Source organism: Arachis ipaensis, chromosome B09, assembly GCF_000816755.2.
Source record: "Arachis ipaensis cultivar K30076 chromosome B09, Araip1.1, whole genome shotgun sequence".
NCBI classification, from domain to species: domain Eukaryota; kingdom Viridiplantae; phylum Streptophyta; class Magnoliopsida; order Fabales; family Fabaceae; genus Arachis; species Arachis ipaensis.
This window is the reverse complement of record NC_029793.2, coordinates 41,950,854-41,972,987: the sequence shown is the minus strand read 5'-3', so window position 1 is coordinate 41,972,987 and position 22,134 is coordinate 41,950,854. Positions and strand designations below refer to the sequence as shown.

General features: G+C 35.1%; 3 protein-coding genes across 10 annotated transcripts in view; 2 read left to right on the top strand and 1 right to left on the bottom strand.

Annotated features, from left to right (window-relative positions):
• LOC107619153 (DNA gyrase subunit A, chloroplastic/mitochondrial-like) lies at positions 12,306-15,228 on the top strand. 8 transcript variants are annotated; one of them, XR_002353688.1, is made up of 8 exons: positions 12,309-12,494; positions 12,577-12,653; positions 13,084-13,157; positions 13,837-13,935; positions 14,037-14,123; positions 14,576-14,646; positions 15,076-15,111; positions 15,213-15,228. XR_002353688.1 is itself a non-coding variant. In XM_021110895.1 (6 exons), exons 3-6 carry the CDS (start codon positions 13,104-13,106, stop codon positions 14,901-14,903), a joined length of 255 nt encoding a protein of 84 aa, XP_020966554.1. In that variant the 5' UTR covers positions 12,306-12,494; positions 12,577-12,653; positions 13,084-13,103; the 3' UTR covers positions 14,904-15,069. The 8 variants fall into 8 exon arrangements, 3 of the variants coding, with proteins under 3 accessions (XP_020966554.1, XP_020966553.1, XP_016176878.1); XR_001615531.2 differs by having other exon boundaries at positions 12,310-12,494; positions 13,092-13,157; XR_001615532.2 differs by having other exon boundaries at positions 12,310-12,494; positions 13,092-13,157; positions 15,076-15,126.
• On the top strand, positions 15,230-16,547 carry LOC107619154. Its single transcript, XM_016321393.2, has 2 exons — positions 15,230-15,498; positions 15,645-16,547. Exons 1-2 carry the CDS (start codon positions 15,448-15,450, stop codon positions 16,056-16,058), a joined length of 465 nt encoding a protein of 154 aa, XP_016176879.1. The 5' UTR covers positions 15,230-15,447; the 3' UTR covers positions 16,059-16,547.
• Positions 18,762-22,134, bottom strand: part of LOC110266831 — a 5,296-nt gene continuing 1,923 nt past the window's right edge. Inside the window, exons 3-6 of the mRNA XM_021111864.1 lie at positions 20,127-20,599; positions 19,853-19,920; positions 19,262-19,351; positions 18,762-19,136 (exon numbers count right to left, since the gene is read on the bottom strand). Coding sequence (XP_020967523.1) covers positions 19,032-19,136; positions 19,262-19,351; positions 19,853-19,920; positions 20,127-20,599 — 736 coding nt within the window. The 3' untranslated portion in view covers positions 18,762-19,031. The remainder of the gene's footprint in view (positions 19,137-19,261; positions 19,352-19,852; positions 19,921-20,126; positions 20,600-22,134) is intronic.

Sequence of the window (22,134 nt, the reverse complement as noted above, 5' to 3'; positions counted from 1 at the left end):
AGAAACCTGACTGAGGTTAATGCATCTTGGGTAAAGGAATTCTATTGCAATTACTTCAAAACTTCCCTAAATGCAGTGAACTTAAGAGGGAAGCAGATACTGGTCACTGAAGAGGCCGTAGAGGATGTTCTGAAGCTTCTACCTAAATCTGATCAGCCAGATGGTTATCAATAGGCTGAGGAGGACATGCGCTTCATGAAATTTGACTGGGATGCAGTCAAGGCCAGGATAGCCCTTGACCCGACCGTTCCATGGATCATGGGTCAGAACACCACCATGCCTAAGGGAATCAAGCGGGCTTACTTGAATCATGAGGCTCGGCTATGGCATCAAATCCTAAGCAACTTTATTATGCCGAGTACTCACGAGACGGAGCTACCTGTCGCTATGATCACCCTCCTATGGTGTGTGATGGAGGGTAAAGACCTGTACCTGCCACGCTTTATTCGGTACTACATGGTCAGGGTCCACGTCCGAGGCACTCTCCCCTTTCCCTATCTGATTACACAGCTTGGCCGTCGAGCTGACGTGCCTTGGGAGGATGCTGATGAGAAGCCACCTGCTGCAGAATGCAAGAAAATTATCCCTCACAGCAGGAACTTTCTGGCTTTGGGCTACAGACCTCCATTCCTCACTCCTACTGATGAGACAGCCACACCATCTGCCGGCCCCTCTTCCTCTACAGCTAGCCCTGTCACTACCACTGTACCTCCACCTACCTCAGAGCCAGTTTATCACCTAGTGCACCGCCTGTTTCGACAGCTAGACCAGATGGAACGCCACAACCGGCGCCGATATGAGAGAGATGAGCATCGCAACAAGCGACGCTATGAGCACCTGAAGCTGATGATACGATCTGGCGATATCCCCTCCGAGCCTGACATACCATCAGAGCCATCTGAGGAGGAGGCGGATGATCACGAGGCAGAGACCCATCCCCAGAGCGAGGCTGCGCAGACAGGCACAGAGCAGGCTGCTTCACAGCAGGAGGCCCCGCATCAGATCCAGGTTTCCGACCCTGAGATCCCTATTCAGTCATCACCTCCTCTGCAGCAGGCAGATCCTCAGACCACCACCACAGAGACTCCAGCTACCCACCCTTCCAGTGATGACACCCCTTCACACCCTGCTTGAGTGAGCATCAGGGACGATGCTTCATTTTAAGTGTGGGGAGGTTGCCATCTCTGGCGTATTTTTTGGTGAACCACTACAGACTCTTTTTATTTTATTTTGCTATTTTCCCTGTATTTTTTTCTTTATTTTTATTTTTATTTCCTCAGTACTTATACATTACTATTTTCATGTATTTTTACTCTATTTCTGCATGTTGCACTTTTAGTTCATACTTTAGCCATTTAGTTTAGTTGCAATTCTAACTTATTAGTTATAGAAATTATGGATTAATTAATATAGTTTACCCTTTTTAGCATAAGATAGCTTAGTTTAAATTGAAAAAAATAAAAAGGAAGTAAACTAGAGACTTGAACATAATAGAAACAATCCACACACCTTGTATATATAGCATTCCATGTTAGTTAGTTAACAACATTTCATCAAGGAGAAACACTAAAACTTTAGAGCCACCTTAAGAATTACATTGAGAATAATGGGAACTCTTAATTTTTACTTGCATGACATATATAACTGATATGTGATTTTTGAGTTAGAGAACACACAGCCTGTGAGTTTTGAGCTTAATTGCATGGTTACATTCAAACCATAATTTTTATTTCTGTGTGTTCCGCCCTTCTTTTTTATTCTGGTGTTCTTTACTTTGTTTTAATCTATATGTCCGATTATAGAATTTAGATACATACCAAGAAAGTGATTGAGGCCATTGTTTGATTCTAGCTCACTATTCCCAAATTAGCCTACCTTTTACATCACCCTTGTTAGCCCCCTTGAGCCTTTAATTCCCTTCTTGTTTTATAACCACATTACTAGCCTTAAGTAGAAAAACAAAATAAAAATCCCAAGTTGAATCCTTGGTTAGCTTAAGATAGAAAGTGTATTGTTTAAAGTGTGGGAAACTTTATGGGAACATGGATGATAGAAACAAAGGTAGAATGTTGAAAAGAATAAAGATGTTTCAAAATAAGAATTTTTGGGAAACATGCTCATGTGAAATCAAAGTAATTAAATTACCATGTGCATTAAAAAAAAGAGAGAAAAAGAAAAAAAATTATATTTCAGTATTTGAATAAAGGGGATACAAAAGAATTCCCCTAATTGCAAAATAAAATAACGCACATGGGATAAAAATTAAAATTAAGGCATGAGCATGTAACATCAAAAGTGGGAAAAATATGGGAAAATAGGTAAAGAAGCTGTGCTTTACAAAATATGTATGTTAGGTGGGATCTTAGACTAATCAAGGATTCACTTAATTAGCTCACTTAACCTTATACATATACCCTTACCTTTACCTTGGCCCCATTACAACCTTAATTAAAGACCTCATGATTTTTGTATGCCTATATTCTATAATTGTTGATTGGTTAGATGAAGAACAAAGTTATGGAAAGTAAGGATAAAAAGAAGAATAGAGTGATTAACCCAATAAACACTGAGTGACTAGAGAGTAAACACAAAATCCAGTGAGGATTCAATAGCTCATCAACATATATCTGTGCTTAAATTATTAATTGTCTTGCAATTTTGTAAAATATTTTTCTTTTCCATCTCAATTGTAAAAGTGCTTTATCATTATCTAAGGTTTGGCTATGCATATATGATTCCTTGAGAATGTGAATTAATTTGACTACATGTAAGTTTTATATACAATTGAATAAAAATTAGAATTGCATGATGCATTTAGGTAGTTGCATTTAGAATAGATTTCATTGCATGAGATTCCACCACTTCAACCTTACCTTACTCCTTATCTTGGATTTAGCATGAGGACATGCTATTGTTTAAGTGTGGGGAGGTTGATAAACCCATATTTTATGACATATATTATGCTCAAATTGAGTGATTTATTCAATCCTTCACCCACTTATTCATATTAATTGCATGGTTTTACTTTCCCTTCATTATTATGTGATGTATGTGAAAAACATGTTTCCTATGCTTAAAAATAATTATTTTGATTACCCTTTATTTCTATTCGATGCCGTGATTCGTGTGTTGAGTAGTTTCAGATCTTCTAAGGCAGGAATGATTTAAAGGATGGAAAGGAAACATACAAAAATGGAAGGAAAGCACAAAACGGAGTTTTTGAAGAAACTAGCAACGACGCGATCGCATGGACGACACGACCGCATGCCAGCGCGAATTAACAGCGACGCGACCGCGTGATTGACGCGATCGCGCACCTTGAGCGAAACGTATATGACGCGGACGCATGACTGACGTGACCGCGTGACAAGGAAAAACTCCAAATGACGCGACCGCGTGACCCACGCGGCCGCGTGACAGAGGCCACGCACCAGAAATTACAGAAAATGCTCCCAGCGATTTCTGAAGCCCTTTTTGGCCCAAATCCAAGTCCAGAAGGCACAGATCAGAGGTTATAAAGTAGGAAAATGCATCCATTCAAAGGAGAGCCTCTAATTAGTTACTATTCATGAATTAGATGTAGTTTTGAGGGAGCGGTTCTCTCCTCTCTCTTTTAGGATTTAGATTTAGGATTTTATTCGCTTTCAGGATTATCTCTTTCTATCAGGTTCAACATTCCTTTTTATTTATCTTTTCAATTTAATTTATGAATTCTTCTATGTTACAGATTACTCTTTTGAATTAATGTTATTTGAGGTATTTCAGTTTACAATTGTTTCTTTTATTTATATTACTGTTGATTCCAATCTAAAGGCATTTTTATTCCGGTAGATTTACTTCTTCCCTTTTTGGTCTTGGTTAAGAAATCAGTAACTCAGGAGTTATCAAACTCAAACATGATCGATAATCGTTATCTTTGCTAATTGAATTGAACTTCAATAATCCCAATCTTTCCTTAGGGATTAACTAGGATTTGAGGATCTAACTAATTAGTCACTTGACTTTTCTTTACTTTAAGTAAAGGCTAACTAAGTGGAATTAAGATTCAATCTTCATCATCATTGATAAGGATAACTAGGATAGGACTTCTAATTTCTCATACCTTGCCAAAGTTTATTTTACAGTTATTTATTTATTTTACAGTCATTTACTTATTTTAATTACAATTTAAATTACTTGTTCCTTATCTTCAAAACCCCGATTTATAATCTTCATAACCAATAATAAGAACATACTTCCTTGCAGTTCCTTGAGAAGACGACCCGAGGTTTGAATACTTCGGTTATCAATTTTTAAGGGGTTTGTTACTTGTGACAACCAAAACGTTTGTAAGAAAGGTTGATTGCTTGGTTTAGTAACTATACTTGCAACGAGAGTTTACTATAACTTCTAAACCATCAATCTCCAGTTCTTTCAGTGTGCACATACCTGACGCGTAAGCGTGAAAAGCAAAGTTGCTCAGTGACGCGTGCGCGTACCTGACGTGTATGCGTGACACGCGAAAAAGGTCATCGACGCGTACGCGTGACCGACGCGTACGCGTGACCGACGCGTACACGTGACATGCGCGACATGCAGACTTCACAGAAAATGCTGGAGGCAATTTCAGGCCGAGTTTCGATCCAGTTTTCGGCCCAGAAACATAGACTAGAGCCAGGGGATAGCAGAAACTCAAAGGAGATTCACACAAGAATGGCTATGCCCACTCCAAGTTAGGCGTGGACCCTACGAAGCAAGTGGTCCCCATCCATCAATTGAAGACATGCTGATTGCTTTAATTAATTCTAATTTAAACTTTATTTTATTTTAAAAATAGGAAAAGATATTATTTTAGTTTTAGAAGATAGATTTTAAATAAATTAGGATTTGATATAAAATGGGATTCCAACAGGGTGATTCCAATACAACATTATTCCAATTCACAATTTAGAATCCTAGTTTTCTACTGTGAACCATGAGCAACTAATCCTCCATTGTTAAGGTTAGGAGCTCTGTCTATTTGTATGGATTGATTTTATTGCTTTTTCTATTTTAATTCATGTTTGGATTTATAATTTAAGAATTGTTTTCGCTCTTTATCTTATGAATTTGGGTGGAACGGAAGTATGACCCATGTTCTAATTGAGTTCTTTTATAACTTGGAAAAGCTCTTTACTTGAACAACAGCTTGAAAACATATTCTCCTAAATTTTAATTATCTGAATTTAACGGGATACGTGACATATAATCCTTTTATTTTTGGGTAATTAGAGTTTTTGTGGCATATAAACTGGAATTTGATCATCACCCTCTAATTGGAAATAATTGACCAAGGAATTGGCAGTTGATGAAAATTAGAGGAGACTAGAAAGGTCTAAGGAATTAGGGTCTAGTCACATATAGTTTGCCATAAATTAAATCCTACATGATTAAAATAGTTAGTAAGAAAAGTTAATCTAAAAAAATAGATAACTCTGAAACCTTAACTGCCTTCTCCATACTTTACTCCCAACCCATTTACTTTATTATTTTAATTTATGTACGATTGTTTAATGCTTTTTGAATATTCAAACACTCTTTTCTGTTTTTCTAACTAAGCCAATCAATCCATCATTGTTTCTTAGTCCTTCAATCCCCGTGGGATCGATCCTCACTCACCTGAGGTATTACTTGGTAGAACACACAAAATTAAAAATTCTAAATCTGTAATAATAAATCTTTAATAAAGTATACTTTTTGTCCTTGAAGTTTGGCAAAAGTTTCAAAAATATCCTTAAGTTTTATTTTGTTTCAATTTTGTCCCAAAAGTTCTCGATTTGCATCAAATATACCCTCGACGGCTAAATTTTCAAAAAATTTAAAACCGAGTCAACAATAATTTCATAATAACAACCCTTCAACACAAGTAAATCAAACATAATTTTCATACATTATTGTTAGATTGGTTGAAAATTTAGCCGTCGAGTGTATATTTGATGCAAATGAAAAATTTCTGGGACAAAATTGAAACAAAATAAAATTTAGGGGTATTTTTAAAACTTTTGCCAAACTTCAAGGACAAAAAGTATACTTTACCCTCAAAATAGTTAATTACTAATGAGCCATGAATGGATGAACCATCTGACCATCTAATATAAACAATAAGCAATATGTTAAAATTAGAAGCAATAAAATTTAAAAAGAAAAAAATCTAAATCAAGAAGCAAATGCTCAAAAAAAGGACAAAAGGCATACAAAAATAGAGGATACAAAAGAAAAGAAGGGACAAAGTCAGCAACAGCAGATCGAAGACAAGGGTGCAGCAGGCAGCGGTGATGAGGGTGCAACAGGCAGCACGAAATGACAGTGACAAAGAGTCATGGATTTCACGACGGCGCAAACCAGAGCAGAGATAGGACTGTAGGAGAAGTAGTCGAACTCATGAACGGTGATAACATGATGGAGTTGTAGATAGTGGAGATGTGAAGAAATACAAAGCAAAGGGCAACATAGGTAAAATTCACAAAGACAATGGCGTATATTAGCGCAAAGGTAGTAGACGCAGGCGAACAGCAGCAGCTCGACGGGGAACAGCGACTGCGGCAGAACATGGAAAAAGTGAGACTTGAAAGAAACGACGCAGATGAGTGAGTTGTGAATGAGTTTTCTTTCATTCTTTGGGAGTGTTATCGTAACCTTAATAAAAAAAGTGTTTTTTAGTTTCAAAATGATGGTTTTTTTAGCAAAAATGAAGAAAAATACAAACTCGCTAACTCAGTCCTAAATCACGAGTTTGTCCGAGTTTGACCGAGTCTAGCCGTGTTTACTAAGGATAGAGTCTATTTTCGAGTCAACTCATTTCCATATCTAAACTCGTAAACTCGTATGAGTTTACGAGTTAACTCGAGAGTTTGACAACAATGCTTGGTACGACCCGGTGTACTTGCCGGTTAGTTTGTGGGTTGTAAAACACTGCACCATCTAGCGTGTTGGGTGGACTCAGCCAAATCGGTGATCAATTGCCATGCCTCCTCTGCCGTTCTATACTTTGTCAAGGAACCATTGCTTGAGGCATCCAAAAGGATCTTGTCTTGTGGTTTCATTCCTTGGCAAAAATAGCTAATCAACACTAGAGTGTCAATCATATGGTGCAGGCATGAGTCAAGTAGCCTTCGAAACCGTTCTCAATACTCGTATAGAGTTTCCATTTCACCTTGGACAATGCATGAAATTTCTTTCCTCAATATATCCGTCACCTCCGGAGGAAAGAATTTATCTAGGAACTCCCTTCTAAGCAAATTCCAATCACTAACAATCTTATCGGGTAAAGTGTAGAACCACTCTTTGGCTCTTCCTTCTAGAGAGAAAGGGAAAGCAAACAACCAAATAGTAACCTCATCGGAACCCTCCCGCCTTGTTGTTGAACATACACCTTGAAAGTCTCTAAGGCGTCTAATAGGATCTTAGGCGGAGAGTCCATGAAACTTGGGTAGAAGATGAATCAAGGTGGTTTTGAGTTCAAAATTAGCATTTAACTCCGGATTACGCCCTTGAAGTGGTTGAAGAACAAAGTCCGAAGCACCGGCTTCCTTAAGAGTAACTCTCCTTGGAGCGGCCATCGGTTCAGTACCTAGATTAATAGAAGAATCAGTGGTATCGATGGAAGAATAGATGGTTTCCTCTTCAAATAATGTTTCCGATTCACCCTCGGATAAGGTTTGTGAATTGGTAGGGATCCTTTCACCACCTCCAAAGGCCAACTGTCTCCGAGCTTGCCTAAGATGAAATAAAGTTCTCTCAATTTCGGGATCAAAAGTGGCTAAGCTTGGATCCGGTAGTGAATGCGTCATTCAATGGAAGAAGCATAGAGCTCATGACAACAAGATGTACTAAACAAAGATTAATCCTAACTAATAATTGAACTATCAAACAATCAAAAAAGAATGCAAGTATTCACATATCCACATATTTACACTAACCAACAACATGGAACACAATTGCAACTTTCCTGGCAACGACGCCATTTTGATGAGCTATATTTTGTCGGTATAAAATTTCCAATAGGATTATGTCGTGAGTATAGTCTAAACCAACAAGCTATAACACATCAAACATAGAAAATGTGTGTCCACAATTCAAAATCAATAACCGAGAGTATTAGTCCCGAGTTGTTCTCCCTAGAAGTTGCCCTAAGATATGCACATCATTGGTTAGGAGCTCTCTTGTTATTTGAGGTTGAATACGAGAAATGTAAACAAGCTTGCATAAAAGTAATGAACGAATAACAAATATGCTAAGGGACATAAGGAATTGAACTAAACAATGGTGAATGACAATCAATCAATGTAAAAGCCTTGGCTAGGGTTGGAAATTGGAATTCCTATCCTCATTGCCTCCAACAATTGTGATGAGAATTGGTTGTTGCTCCACTTAGTTAACCTCTAACTATGAAGGAAAGTCAAGTGGAGATAATCAATTTGAGTCCACAATTCCTAGTCAAATCCTAAGGAAAGACTAGAGTTAGTGTCATTCAAATCAATTAGTAATTTCCAATTGTCAATCAACAAAGGGTTTTGACAATTCAAGTGTCTCCAATTATCCACCCCTAAGCCAAGAGTGAAAATCTAATCCATATCTATAGTTGACATTTTCTCAAACAATTGGTAAACAAGAATGAAAGACATTGTGAAATTGAGAAGAAAAATTGAATTCAAGCTATCCAATACAAGCAATCAACAACAACAAAGCAATTTTTCACAACAATGAACATGAAATTCCTCAATGCATTAATAGAAATCAAAGTAACAAGATCCAATTCCAAGATCTACAATGCTAGAGTAACAAAAACACTAAATTGAGAGTAGAAGAGTGAGATCAACAAACTAGAACAATGTAGAATTGAGATTGAATTTAGATCTAACCAAAGGATCCAAGTGAAATTGAGATTGAGAAAGCCAAAACCTAGAGAGAAGTTAGAGTTTCTCTCTCTAGAAACCTCTAAAACTAACTACCAAAATATCTAATAGTGTGTAATATATCCATCCCCTTCAATCCCTAGTCCTTTTAGCCTTTTCCCTCCAAAATTCAGCTCAAAACTGGACCAGGAGCTCTTCTGAAATCGCCAGGCACGATTTCATTAAAGAAGTCACGTGCCGAGCGTCACGCGTACGTGTGGGTCACGCGTACGCGTCGTCCGTGTTTTTGCGATCCACGCGTACGCGTCAAGCGTGCGTACGTGTCGATGAGAATTCTGCCCAGCCACGCGTATGCATCCACGTTTTCGCGCCTATCCCATATTTCCGCTCCCACGCGTGCGCGTCAGTGCCAATACTCCAAAGCTCTATTTTTCATGCTCCTTCCACTTATGCATGCTTCTTTCCTCTCTTCTAGACCATTCTTGCCCCTATAAACTTTGAAATCACTCAACAAACGAATTACGGTATCGAATGGTAATAGAGGGAGATAAAAATATAGCTTATTTAGGGTCTAAAAAGCATGTTTTCAACCATCAAGCAAAATTAGGAAGGAGACATAAAACCATGCATTTTATATGGATAAGTGTGATAGAATGTTGATAGAACCCTCCAAATTCTACACAAAGTAAACCCTAAAATTGAGTTTCATCACTAATCCACGACTTCGTTGGGTACTTGGAGACATTAGTGCAGCCGAGGTACGGGGCGGTTAGGGCCTTTGTGGTATAGGCTAGAATCAAAGGAGCAGTGTTCTCTGATTCAAAATATCTGACCTTGTCTGTGGCGTTTTGAGTAGGATCACCAAGGAAATGGACTGCTAGAGCTTCACCCCCGTTCAGATTGGATGACCGCTGACCCGGCGTTTGATCTGAAGCAGAAGAGATTAATAACCGCTGACACGGCGTTAATCATTTACAGCCTGCCATGGAATGAATCAATCAAAAGTTGGAGTAGAAGGTGAGAAAAGTTGATCCCGAAGGAAGAAGCATCTCCAAAGCCTCAACAGTTCTTTCATACCATTGATTTTACACCTATCTAGTAACGTTTTATTTATTTATCTGTTTTATGCATTTTTCACAACAACTGTCATATTTTCTATCCGCCTGACTAAGATCTACAAGGTAACCATTGCTTGCTCAAACCAACAATCCTCGTGGGATCGATCCTCACTCACCTGAGGTATTACTTAGACGACCCGGTGCACTTGCCGGTCTATCTATGCGAATATTGTGGAGCCAGTTTCGCACACCAGCAGTCCTCATCCTCGGGATGGTGGACTTCAAAATGGATTTTCCCGTGAGGCCCTTGAGGATGTTGTGGTGGAGGAGGAAGCACGATGGCCTAGCCTTTTACCTGAGCTTCTTATTTAGATTCAGATGCCATGTGGCCGTCTTCATGCTGGTGGTCTGCCATTATCAAAGAGTAGATCCCAGGTCCCCGGCAATAGTGCCAATGTTCTGAAGGTTACCTGAAACATTGATTTGGGCCTGAACATGAGGTTCAGGTCCCTTAGTATGGCAGCGTCCGACCTTTTTAGTGCCGATGTGCCGCCTATCCAAGTTCCTCGTGAGGAGGTGGGGAACGGTACCTACAAGAGACTCCGATGCTTAAGTTAGTAAGGGCTTTAGGTAGGTTTTTAGTAGATTAGAACGTGAATATACCTGAGGGGTGTCAGTGTATTTATAGTAGAGTCTATAACTACATTTGCTAGAGTAGTTCTATCTTTTCTGATGGATAACTGTTCCCTTTATCTTGGGAATTTGTTAGAACTTATCTTGTTAGAGAAGATAAAAATTCCAATCGAGATTCCTCTGGATAGTTACCTACTTTGAGCAGGTAAAGCTTTGCCTCTTTTTACCGGTGTCTGACCTCTTTAAAGAGGTCGGGTACATAGAGAAGGCCACCTTTCCTGATGGATCATTTATCTCTATTGGGCCTGGCTTTTACTTATTGGGCTAGGGTATGAACAATATTTGTGGTTAGGAAAGTTCTTTCAATTAATACAGCTATTACGAAAAAACTATAACTAATTTTAAAAGAATAAAAATAATACTTTTTTGAATCTATTTATGAAAAATAATACCAATCTTGTTTATATTTAAGAATTGTTCATTCTGATAAACATCTAACACGAAGTTCTTAAATTGACTGTTAAGTACCAAAAGTTGAATAAAATTTATTGTGAGGTCAAATTTAATAATTTGATGGAGGCAAATAAATTTTATTATCATGTACTTGTAATAAAAATTCCAACTTCTAGTGAAAGTATTTGCTCCCATAATAATATACTTAGAGTCATCCTTGGCTGCCACCACCACGACAACCATGCACTCATCAAAACTAGTCCATAATAAGAAAACATTTGCATCAGCCTCTGCTTTAACTGGAGGAAGCACTGCAAGTTTTAAGGGAAGTCCACAAGAATGAATCCATGAAGAAGCCGCTAGCTATTCGTCTTGTAACAGTTTTTATATTGAAAATTCTAAGATTCTACAATCCTAAAACCATCCATGTTAAATCATTAAGAAATATAGCTAAGAGGGCGAAAGCGTACCTAAATTTGTGAGTATGATTGAGAGAGTTTAGTTCTTTGATCTTCCTCAACCAAAGTCTTTTGTATACCAGATACGCTAAATCACAACTCGTCTGATGAAAAAAGAATTACGGATGCGACTTTGATGTGCTGGGACCAAAATTCAGAAATTATTATTTTTATTTGAGTGTGATACCCATTAAACTTTAAAGTCCAAATAAAATAGTATTTCTAATTTTATTCTCATTTAGTTCCAAATCGAAAGTAATAATGATGTATTAAATTTAGCATTTATGACAATAAATGCGATCACTGTTATATAAGTCATTTAATGTGAAATAACTTAATTTGTTATTTTAATTGATATATGTATTTCTCATAAATAGATTAGAAAATTAATAATTTCCTTACAATCTACCACTTAAGTTATACATATATATATTTTTCTGACATATAGTCATATCTTTTAAACTTTATGCACGTATCAGTATGTTAATTTCCTTATTACTTTAAAAATATAGTCCGTCTCATATATCAGTTATGGAATTACCACAACTTTTATCACATTAGTGTGGCGACGAAAACGAATCCGCGATGATCACTGTAATGACCCAATTTTCAATATGTTTAAATCATACCGGAAATTGAGCGCTACCAATTTGTCTTTCTAATTATTATCTATTATTTATTTTATAAGCCTAATTCGTTGTTAAAACATTTGTTAAAGTGTTAGTAATAGTCATAAAATTAAATATTAAGTAACATTTATTTATAAATGTTAGCAAATCAATTTAATTTTTAAAAAATTTCTCAGAAGTGTTACCTATTGTCAATTAAAAGTCACTCCTAAATAAACAAATTCTCAATGAAGGTAAATAGAAACCACGCACGAGCCCTCTGAAGATAGAAACCACTCGAATCCTCCTCACACTGTGAAATGCTGTAAACCCTATCTCGCTCCTCCTCAGACCTCAATCATCTCTTGGTTCGCCTTCAGATTCAAATTCTCGAGTTCATTCTCCACTTCGGTAAGCATTTTCTCTCTTCTTTAATTTTTATTTTTGTTCACGTAGTTCTTCAATTTCTCAACTTTTGCTGATTTTGATCCAGATCTGAATTATCACTGCTCGTTGTTGCTGCCTCTGCTTGTCGCATTAGCTATCGCCATCGTTACTGTCGATGTGCAGGTAGGCCATCCGTTGATCCTCAATGTGCTAATTTAGGTTATGAATTCATGACAGATCCTGAAAGTGCTGACTATTTTTCGTGATTCTTTGAGTTGTTAGAAATGAAAAAGCAATATATCTTCATCATATGAAGGGTAGTAGTGTATGTGTAATTTAATTTGGTTTACTGCATTTATCTTTTTTTTTTCTCATTGATTGAATCTCTGTTATCTATTTTGATGATTTGGTTCCTAAATATATGGTGATTGTTGCTAGCATCATGCATTGCATTTCCTAAAATAATTTGGAGTAGCTACTTGTAGTTCAGATACTAGTCTTGTGGTCTGGAATCTCATTTAATTGTAGTTACTTATTTTATTTTATTTTTCTTCGAATTTATCTTTGGTGGTTTTATTTCTAGTTTCTCTTATTTGTTGTCATGTGTTTGGAGAAACTTAGGCTTCTTTTGCCATGGATGGGACTCTGCTACTTGCTTCACTTTCCATAGCCAAAGCACTTCTTGAGGTATTTGCTTATTTCTATTGATGTATGGCTTAATTGAGGTATTTGCTCATTTCTAACTTATTATTTATTATTATAAAATTTGCCGTTATTTAGTCTCAGTTTTTTTTAATGTTTGTCATTTTCAGTTCAAAAGATTTTTATTTTATTGTGTGTGTTATGTAAACAGAGATACTTATAGTATAAATTTAAGTATATATAACTCTTCAGCTGCTCACCAGATCAGTTTTCTTTGTATGTAGTAAATGTTAATTGGACTTGTAAAAAAATAGGGTTTTCGAGATATCGTGTTCCTATATCATGATTTTAGTCCTCTTGCAGGGGCTGTTGAACAGATATTTCAATTTACAATAAATTTTTTAATCAGTAGGACTATTGAAGAATCAGCATCCTATTGCGTTTAGTCTTGCATATTTGTCCTCTATGTTGTCCTCGGTTTAGTTTTCCTCCATGTGTGTTTAGTTGATAATTATTATTAGTAGACATTTTGGAGTATGTTAAAGTGTTCTTATTCTGAATTTGCAAGAATTGACTAAGGCAATGTTATTGACTGATATAGAACAAGATACAATCAGTCACTTGTGTTCCTTTAGCCCTGTGATTAATGGTTTAGTTTTTCCCCCTGATTTAAAGTGTAACTGATTCTCTTCTTTTTGTTCCCTCTATTTCTTCCTGGTTACAGGTTGATTTTGTTCCAAATTTTGACAATTCATAGAAGGAACCATCACTTCTTCCCTCTCGACTTCCAATGTTATTATTGAATGGTTCTTTTGGGATTGCGGTGATTTTGAGTTTCCTTTTGTTTATTTGAATTAAAAAAAGGTACTGTTGCTTATAAATTGTATCTTCTCATGTAGAGCTGTCAATGTTTATGTTCACTAGGTTGGCATGGCGACTAATATCCCTCCTCATAATCTTGGGGAACTAGTAGATGTGCTGTGCATGTTGATACACAAGCCAGAAGCTACTGTGAGTGTCATTGTCAAAATCTTTAGTTTCTTTATATCCTATAAGGAAATAATGGAATCTATTTATCCTCTATTATCAAAAGCATACATTCTTAAAAGGATTTGACTATTGTTTTATACCTCCTATTACTGAAACCTATTTGATTTCAATATCAGTAAAGTAGTAGTCAGAAGGTATGGTAAAGCTGAAAAGAAAGTAAAAACATATAACCTTAGATGTTTGAAAACTTGGTCTCTCTAGTCTCTATCCAATTCCTCAATTCGACGTTTCTCTCCATACATTACCTCTCTCTCCTTTCCATGATGATTTAGTTATACGATACCCAATTTCATATCTATTGTACTTATATGGAGTTCAGTTTTTCTGTTGCCAGTCCTTTTATTAATATGCTTTTTTCATTCACTATTCTATGTTTCTCTAATCAAATTTCTGATTACATTTGGTGTTTGTAGCTGCAAGAATTGCTTGAATACATGCCTAGACCAGACTTTCCTATAGGAGGACTGATTATGGGAAACCTTGGGTGAGTCTTATATTACGCCTTATAGATGTTTGTCAGTATCCCTCTTTTGAGCATATTTTATTATATTATATATTTGATATTTTTTGGAGGAAGTTCTAATTTACTCCGTCTCCAAATTCAGGGCACTCAAATTTTAATCCTTAAAACTTATAAAGAAAATGCAACATAGTTGCTGAACTTTCCAACTCTTTCTGCTTTTATCCCTTTTTTCTAGTGTTCAGTTAAAAGTCAACAAAAACTATCAGCTGTCACAGTAATAAAACTTACACAAACAGCTTTCTGTGACACCCACTTAGCAATACAAGTGCAAGCGAGGCAGCAAAGTCTGGGATACCATTGGATATATACCTACCAAGGCAGTCAAGTGTGCATAAAAATAATTATTTTCTACATTTTTTCCTTTAATATTGAGTGTTTCTTGTTTTACAGGATCTTGGTTGCCTGAAACTTGAATTTAAGTAAAAGGTGAAAATGTGTAAAGTAAAGTGGATTTTTTCTTCCTTTTATTTTATTCCTCTAATACTTGAAATCTTAGTTCATAATCATTAGCAATTGCTCCATTGTAGATTGATTTTGCCTTTGTTAGGCTTGGGTTTGTGGTATAAAATGATGTCCAAATGGTATTTTAAATTAAATTATGGGGGGAAAAAAGTTACCTTAGTTTGAAATGGAGAATTATGGAAACTAGCCATTGTGAGTCGTATAAGGAAAGCTGGTAGGGAACTACTTTCTTTCTATACATGCTCTCTTGCTCTCGCTACTTGCTAGTAATTGCTTCTGTAATAATTGATCCTCTCTCTCATGATGTTCATTGAAGGTCTGGACGACACCGCCATTCAATGGATCAAGCAGGTTCGCTACTCTTCCTTTGTGTGCCTTTGCATTTTGAATTCTTGTTCTTTCTTTTTATGGTTCCGATTCCTTCTGCTTTCCTTTTTTACTTTGTCTTTTGCTCCATCTCATCTCATTTTGAATCTTCTTCTTTGCACAATCCACAGGGATCACAAGTGGAAGACTCTAAGCCTGAGCCCGATGCTCCCACATGGTCTCCTCTATCTGAGAGAAGAATAGTTAGTGACAGATTCCTAAGATCTCCCGTTCTTGACTCTCCTATTCTCCCTCCGCTCAAGTTCTATACTGCCTTGCTCACCCCTCAAAATATTGCCTTTTCCTTCGGGGATGACACTGATGAAAGCACTGTTTCACTCCCCGACGATGCCGACTCTTCTGATGAAGAACTCTCTGCTCCAAGTAACTTGGATTACTTGGAGAGGCCAATCTCACACTGTTACGATGAGGATGAACTCTTTGGATGTAAACTCCTTAAACCCCAACGCTCCAATGGCGTCCTCAAGAAAGGTTTGGCCAATCAAAACCTGACACTTCAACTTTCCAATACTCTCGGTGTTTAAAAGAAGCTCACACCTGATGGAGGAGTTCACCTTCACAAGCAGGTTCACCTGTGCAGTCTCAATTATCTTGATAATTCAGTTGAGTTTGTTACTCCTCCAAGTGCTCCTCCTATAATTGATGCTGATTTTCCACCTCAACTTGAGAGATTCTCCATAATTCTCCATTTTCTACCATTTAGACATCATCTTTCCCTCTAAATGGTAACTGCTATTTTCTGTTCTCATGACTCTGTTATTGATGATACTGATGTGACATCTTTCCCTTTTATTGGATTACTATGTCCCTAGTTCTTATGGCTCATATTTGTACTAATGTTTTTATTTAGTGTGAACTAAGGATATTCTATACTGAAAGTAGCTTTTGGAAAGGGACACCTTATTTCTTAATTGTAGTAATATAGTTTGCGCTTGTACAAACCTGAGTCAGATTTAAGAAGGCACTCAAATCTGTTTATCATATTTAATTATATATCTTGGGTTTAATTTGTACCCTGAGTATATAATATTTTGTGCATTTAAATTAATGATAATACTTTTTTAATATTGTTAACAAAGATCTTTTGTAACATTTATTAGAATATTACTATAGAAGATCTATTGTAACATTTTTTAAAGTGTTTTTAGAAAGACTTATTGTGAGATTTTTTAAATGTTATAAAAAATATCTATGGTAACATTTTCTAAGTGTTACAAAAAATATATAGTAACATTTTTTTATTTATGGTAATATTTTTTTAAATGTTACAAAAAAATATCAATGGTAACATTTTTTAAGTGTTACAAAAATTATCTATGGTAACATTTTTCTAAGTGTTACAAAAAATATCTATTGTAACATTTCTTTAAGTGTCATCATGAATGGTCTATTATAACATTTCTCATAATATTACTATAGAATATCTTTTGTAACATTTTTATTAAATGTTATTAAATCTTTAGAAAGATGTTAGTAAAAATCTTTAGTAACATAGAGTATATTTAACATTTATTAAAATATTACTAATATACATAGGTAACATTTTAATATGATTTGGTAACATTTTTTAAATGTTAGTAAAAGTCAAGTATGTAGTAGTGATATATATATATATATATGACCCTGACCTGTTCAAAAAGTCTCTAAGCTAGCGCCCAAGCTAGCCTAGATTCTATACTCACCTAATCCCTCTAAACTACGAAAGCAAAAGAAAGTACGTTATAGGTCTTCAAAATTTGGGTCAGGTTGAATGTCATGCATCATCTACTACTCCGCTACACGATCATACGTTATCGTAGGGCGTTCATGCTTCTTCCTTCTTCAAGAATTGCAGCTTCTTCCTCGAGCTCAGCGCGTCAGTCCCTGGTCTTCGTCTGCTCTGTCACGCTCCTGCCGCTGTCTGTTGCGCTACTACCGCCGTCCGTCACACGCTCAGGTACCACCGTCTTTGTCTGGTTATCGTGCTCGGAGTCCCCAACCCACCAATTGCAGCTTCTTCCTCGAGCTCAGTGTCTTTGAGTATGCTCTTCGTTTGCTCAGCCGCAGGTTCTTCCAACCTACCACCGTCTTCTGCGTTTTTTATTTATGCCATGTTCAATGATTATTTTATTACTGACTATTTGAATGTTTTGTGTTTTAATTTTTGTTGAACGATTATTTGATTACTGATGAGCTCTGAATCTGCTGTGTTGCTATTTTTGTGTGTTGTAATTTTTTATTGAATGAGCTTTAGTTCTGCTATGTTGCTATTTTGTGTGTTCTTTATTTTTTATTGAATGATTGTTTTACTGATTATTGATTATTGAATGTCTTTTGATTATTGATTATTGATTATTAATTATTGATTATGATTATTAATGTCCTGCTGGTTTTTCTGTGTTGTGTTTTACTGTTTTATGATTTAATTGTGATTTCCAAACTAGTCATACAAAAAAATTGTTCAATGCGGATTTGTTCATCTGCTCGAGTGAAATTCACACAACCGCATGCAAGTTACTGCATAAGCTTATAATTATACAATCATATAGTAACTAGTTCTTAAGCATTTCTACAAATTCTACCAGCAGCATACAAGAAAGAAGCATCACCAAACACATTGATAGGTGACATGTATCTAAGTGATATCACCACTATAAGTTATCTTAACTACTTGTCCTTTCTCTAGTCCATAGTATCTTGCAATTATATTTGTTTGTAGAATGTGGGTAGCTGACAACAACCAAGCTTCAAATTAGAATAATATAATAGTGTCTTGTAGTGTGAACACTACAAGAAAAAGTAATATTTGTAACAAAAAAATAGTTACAAAAAATCAAAATTTTGAAACAAAAGAATTTTGTAACAAAAAAAGGAGCTGTTGCAGTATGTCCCATTACAAAAAATTTTTGTAACAAAAAATAGAACTGTTACAATTCAAAGTAATATTTTGTAACAAATTTTTCTGATACAAAAAACCAAAAGTCGTTACAAAAGTGATAACAAATTTTGATCTTCAAAATATTTTTGGTGACAATATATTTTTTCCTATCATAAAATTTTGTTACAAAATATAACTTGATTTTGTAACATTTTTTTCTTTAGTTACAAAATACTATTTATTTTATAATAATTTTTTAATACAAATTACACGCATAATTTGCTAAATTATATTATTTTTTTAATTAATTAATATATTAACTAATTTACTCAGCAAGTCAACATTTATATAATATATAATAACATAGATAGTTCAAATATCTTTCATTTAACTAAGATTGTTTTATAAATCTTCAACATATAAACTTTAAAGTACAAACTAACAAGACACATTGAAAAACCCTAATGAACTAGATAGATACATAGGACAAGAAAAACAAGGAATTATAAATCTCTAAAATATAAACTACAAATTACAAACTCCATTATGTTCATACATCTCCTTTCAAAAACAGTGAAGCATTATGTATCAAATTGTATAACCTTGGTGATTGTAGAACAAGCTAAGCCTCTCAACATCTCTAATGTATATAACCTGGTTTGTTTTCTGTAGAGAGATAAGGACCTCCTGAATTCGGCATCATGACAGAGTTTGCACTGGGAGTAAGAAGGCCAAAATCTAATAACTGTATTAGATAAGAAAATCTGGTGTCACACTATTTTAACATTGAAGTGCCTTATTTACTTCTTCTGGCATGTCAATCAAATATAGAAGATGCTAGTTCTAGTGAGAAAAGAAATGTTTCCTTATTTTAGCTGCAAAGTTCTCATCTAACATAATATTGCTTGAGCTGATGGAAACATGATATGCCGGTGGATCATTAAAAAGAAACAAGTATTCCTGCAGCCACAATCAACACAACAAAAGCCTAAAATCAGAATCATGTTTCACAACTTTTGTGAAACATTAAATAATTTGTCACAGATATAAGTGACAAAACAGCCTCATATATTCATGTTTCTACAATCATATCGGTCAAAAGAAAGAACTCAGAAATAGGTCAAGTCATACAAAACTATCTTGTAAATACACATTTAAGCTTTTGTTTTTCATTGGCAAACTGAATGAAACATGCAACTGTTGGATGTTTCCATGAAATCAAGTACAATAGTTTCCAATATTTATTTTATCATAAATGCCAAGAATGAGAAATGCTAAACAGTTACAGCTTAGCAGGGATGTCACGCATCCAATAGCAATTCATGAACTCAATGAGACATTAACTTTTCATAGTCCTCAAATTACTTGCATTAGAAAAATACGATAAAAAGAGTGCAGTTTCAAGTCAAAACACATTAGGCAAATTTGGTTCTTTAACAAGCTTTTGTTTAAAGAGCTTACCAGTGCTGCTACAACTTTATTAGCAATCTGCAACCTCATTCTCCAATTTAAGGGAGTCTTCAGGGGATCTACCAGCATTCAAACATTGAAATAAATAAATAAATAAAAATAGTTCCAATTATTATTGAGAGACTCCTCTAAAATTCTTCTAATTTCTTTCAAAATTTACCATTGAGATGCTCCTTTAAGCTTCCATTCTCTATGTTATCAAATATGAGCAGTCTACAGAAATAACTCAAAGGCAACAAGAAACCAGTTAAAAAATTTGCTTTACCTATCAAAGCTGAGGACTCTGGCAACTTGTAGAACCCAGAGGCAGAGACAGAACAAAGCCATTTTTCCAAATCCCCATTAGCAGCTTCCTTGTTTTCTTTTCCATTCACGTTACTCTTCACGGCAGACCTTGGCCACGGCGATGAACTCCGGAGGCGGCGGTGCAACAGCAACGGTGGGATTGGAAGCAGCAGCGATAATTGGACGTACAACAACGATGAGAACTCCTCCTCTCCCTCACATTCTATTCGTTTTCTCCCTTTCCTGCCTGTGACGGTGATGGCGATGGGACCTGGCAGCAGCGGCGGTGGATTAGCGGTGACAGAGGCAAGGCACGACGGCGACGGAACCCTTGGCGGCAAGACGCGACGGCTTCGTGGCAGCAGAGCGCGGCGATGAGATCCCCCTCCAGGGGTGGATAGTGGCAACGTTGAAGGCTCTACGACAGGAGTAACCCGTCGGCGACAGTGGAAGCTTTAGTTGCAGCAAGAACGGTCTCCAAGGGCGACGGCGGAGACGGCGGAAACGACCCACGACGACAGCAGCGGCGTAAAAAAAAACTCAATAATAATTATAATTATCATTTTATTAAAAATATATTTTAGAGATTATAATTAATGTGTTTGTAGTTTTAGAAAAGAAATGCATTAATTGCTTAATGATCTTATCAATATACATTAAAAGCTTCATTAATAAAATATTTTTTAAAATATTTCACCAACATACATTATAATATTAATAATGTAGAGAAATTTCAAAACTCCAAATAATATAGAAGTATTGTAACATCACCTTGTTGTTTCATTATGAATGAGGAGGTATGGACTTATCTAAACAAGTAACTTAAAAAATCTTAGATATGAAATCACAATTTAGTTATAGGTTGAAACTATTAAACAATATTTGCAGCAACGCAGGTTTTTAATATTAAAGAATCAAAAAAGCAAACAAGTCAATCATTATATTACTTGAAGAGGTTAAACTGTTTGTCATGAGATCAATTACAAAAACAAGATAAAGTTGTCCAACCATGTAAGAAAACTTCCTCCTATAATGGATAATAGGCTAGAAAAGATTAAAAAAAGTAAAAAAATTGATATCTTATCGAATTAGAAATGAAGTTTATGAAAAGTATAGATCTGAAAAAAAGATTTTACACTTGCTAATTTTAAATGTTACCAGGTGATATGTATAATATATTGGTTTTCTAATATATTATACCATTTAAATTTTTTTGTCCTTCTAAAATATCTATGTGTTCAGCATTTTTTTTATTGTTATATTTGTTTAGTGTTTAGATTTTTGGTTAATTGGCTAGTTTTAATTTATGATTACTGAATGTAGATATCCTTCGTAGGATTACATTAATTTTGTTCTATTTCATATGGCTTGGACATTAAAATATTAGTAGATTTAGTTTATATCATGATTAGATTTATAACTCACTCAGATATTATTATATTTTAACTTTTTAAGGAATGTGAACTAATTTTTAACATTCTATTTAGTGTCTTGTTATGATTTTCAATTGTGGTTCGTAAAAGGTTTTTAAATAGACTCTTAAGATTTCATAGGTTAAGCGCATGACTTATCCGTAAATTAAGGTTTAGGTTGATAAATTTTTTATTTTTTAAAAGTTGTAGTATATATATTTAGTATTTTGATAAACACAAGCTAACTTTAAAAAACTTCCTCTTAAATACTTTTAAAAATTTACTGAATAAGGTGTTTGAACTTTTCAAAAATACAAATATTTTTTTAAAAAATTTTATCAAACTAAGCCTAAGTTAGATTTTTGAACAAATTATGGACGAATGTAAAATGATTGCTTGAGCAAATTTACAAATGGGTAATAGTTAATTAGAACTCTAGTCTCTTCATAAATATGGTCGTATATATCTGAAAAATTAAAAAAATAATAATATATTTTAGATATAGTTGGATAATTTTTTTATTAATTTTATATAGAAATACAATTTAGAGTTATAAATTTTATATTTCTGTATCAA

What these genes read in the sequence shown, in the direction of transcription:
- LOC107619153 (XM_021110895.1), top strand. Translation starts at nt 13,104, where the DNA reads ATGGATGGGACTCTGCTACTTGCTTCACTTTCCATAGCCAAAGCACTT. An exon ending in TACACAAGCCAGAAGCTACT is followed by an intron (nt 14,124 to 14,575) that starts GTGAGTGTCATT and finishes TGGTGTTTGTAG; the next exon opens with CTGCAAGAATTGCTTGAATA. An exon ending in CTGATTATGGGAAACCTTGG is followed by an intron (nt 14,647 to 14,860) that starts GTGAGTCTTATA and finishes CCTTTTTTCTAG; the next exon opens with TGTTCAGTTAAAAGTCAACA.
- LOC107619154 (XM_016321393.2), top strand. Translation starts at nt 15,448, where the DNA reads ATGATGTTCATTGAAGGTCTGGACGACACCGCCATTCAATGGATCAAG. An exon ending in CCATTCAATGGATCAAGCAG is followed by an intron (nt 15,499 to 15,644) that starts GTTCGCTACTCT and finishes CACAATCCACAG; the next exon opens with GGATCACAAGTGGAAGACTC.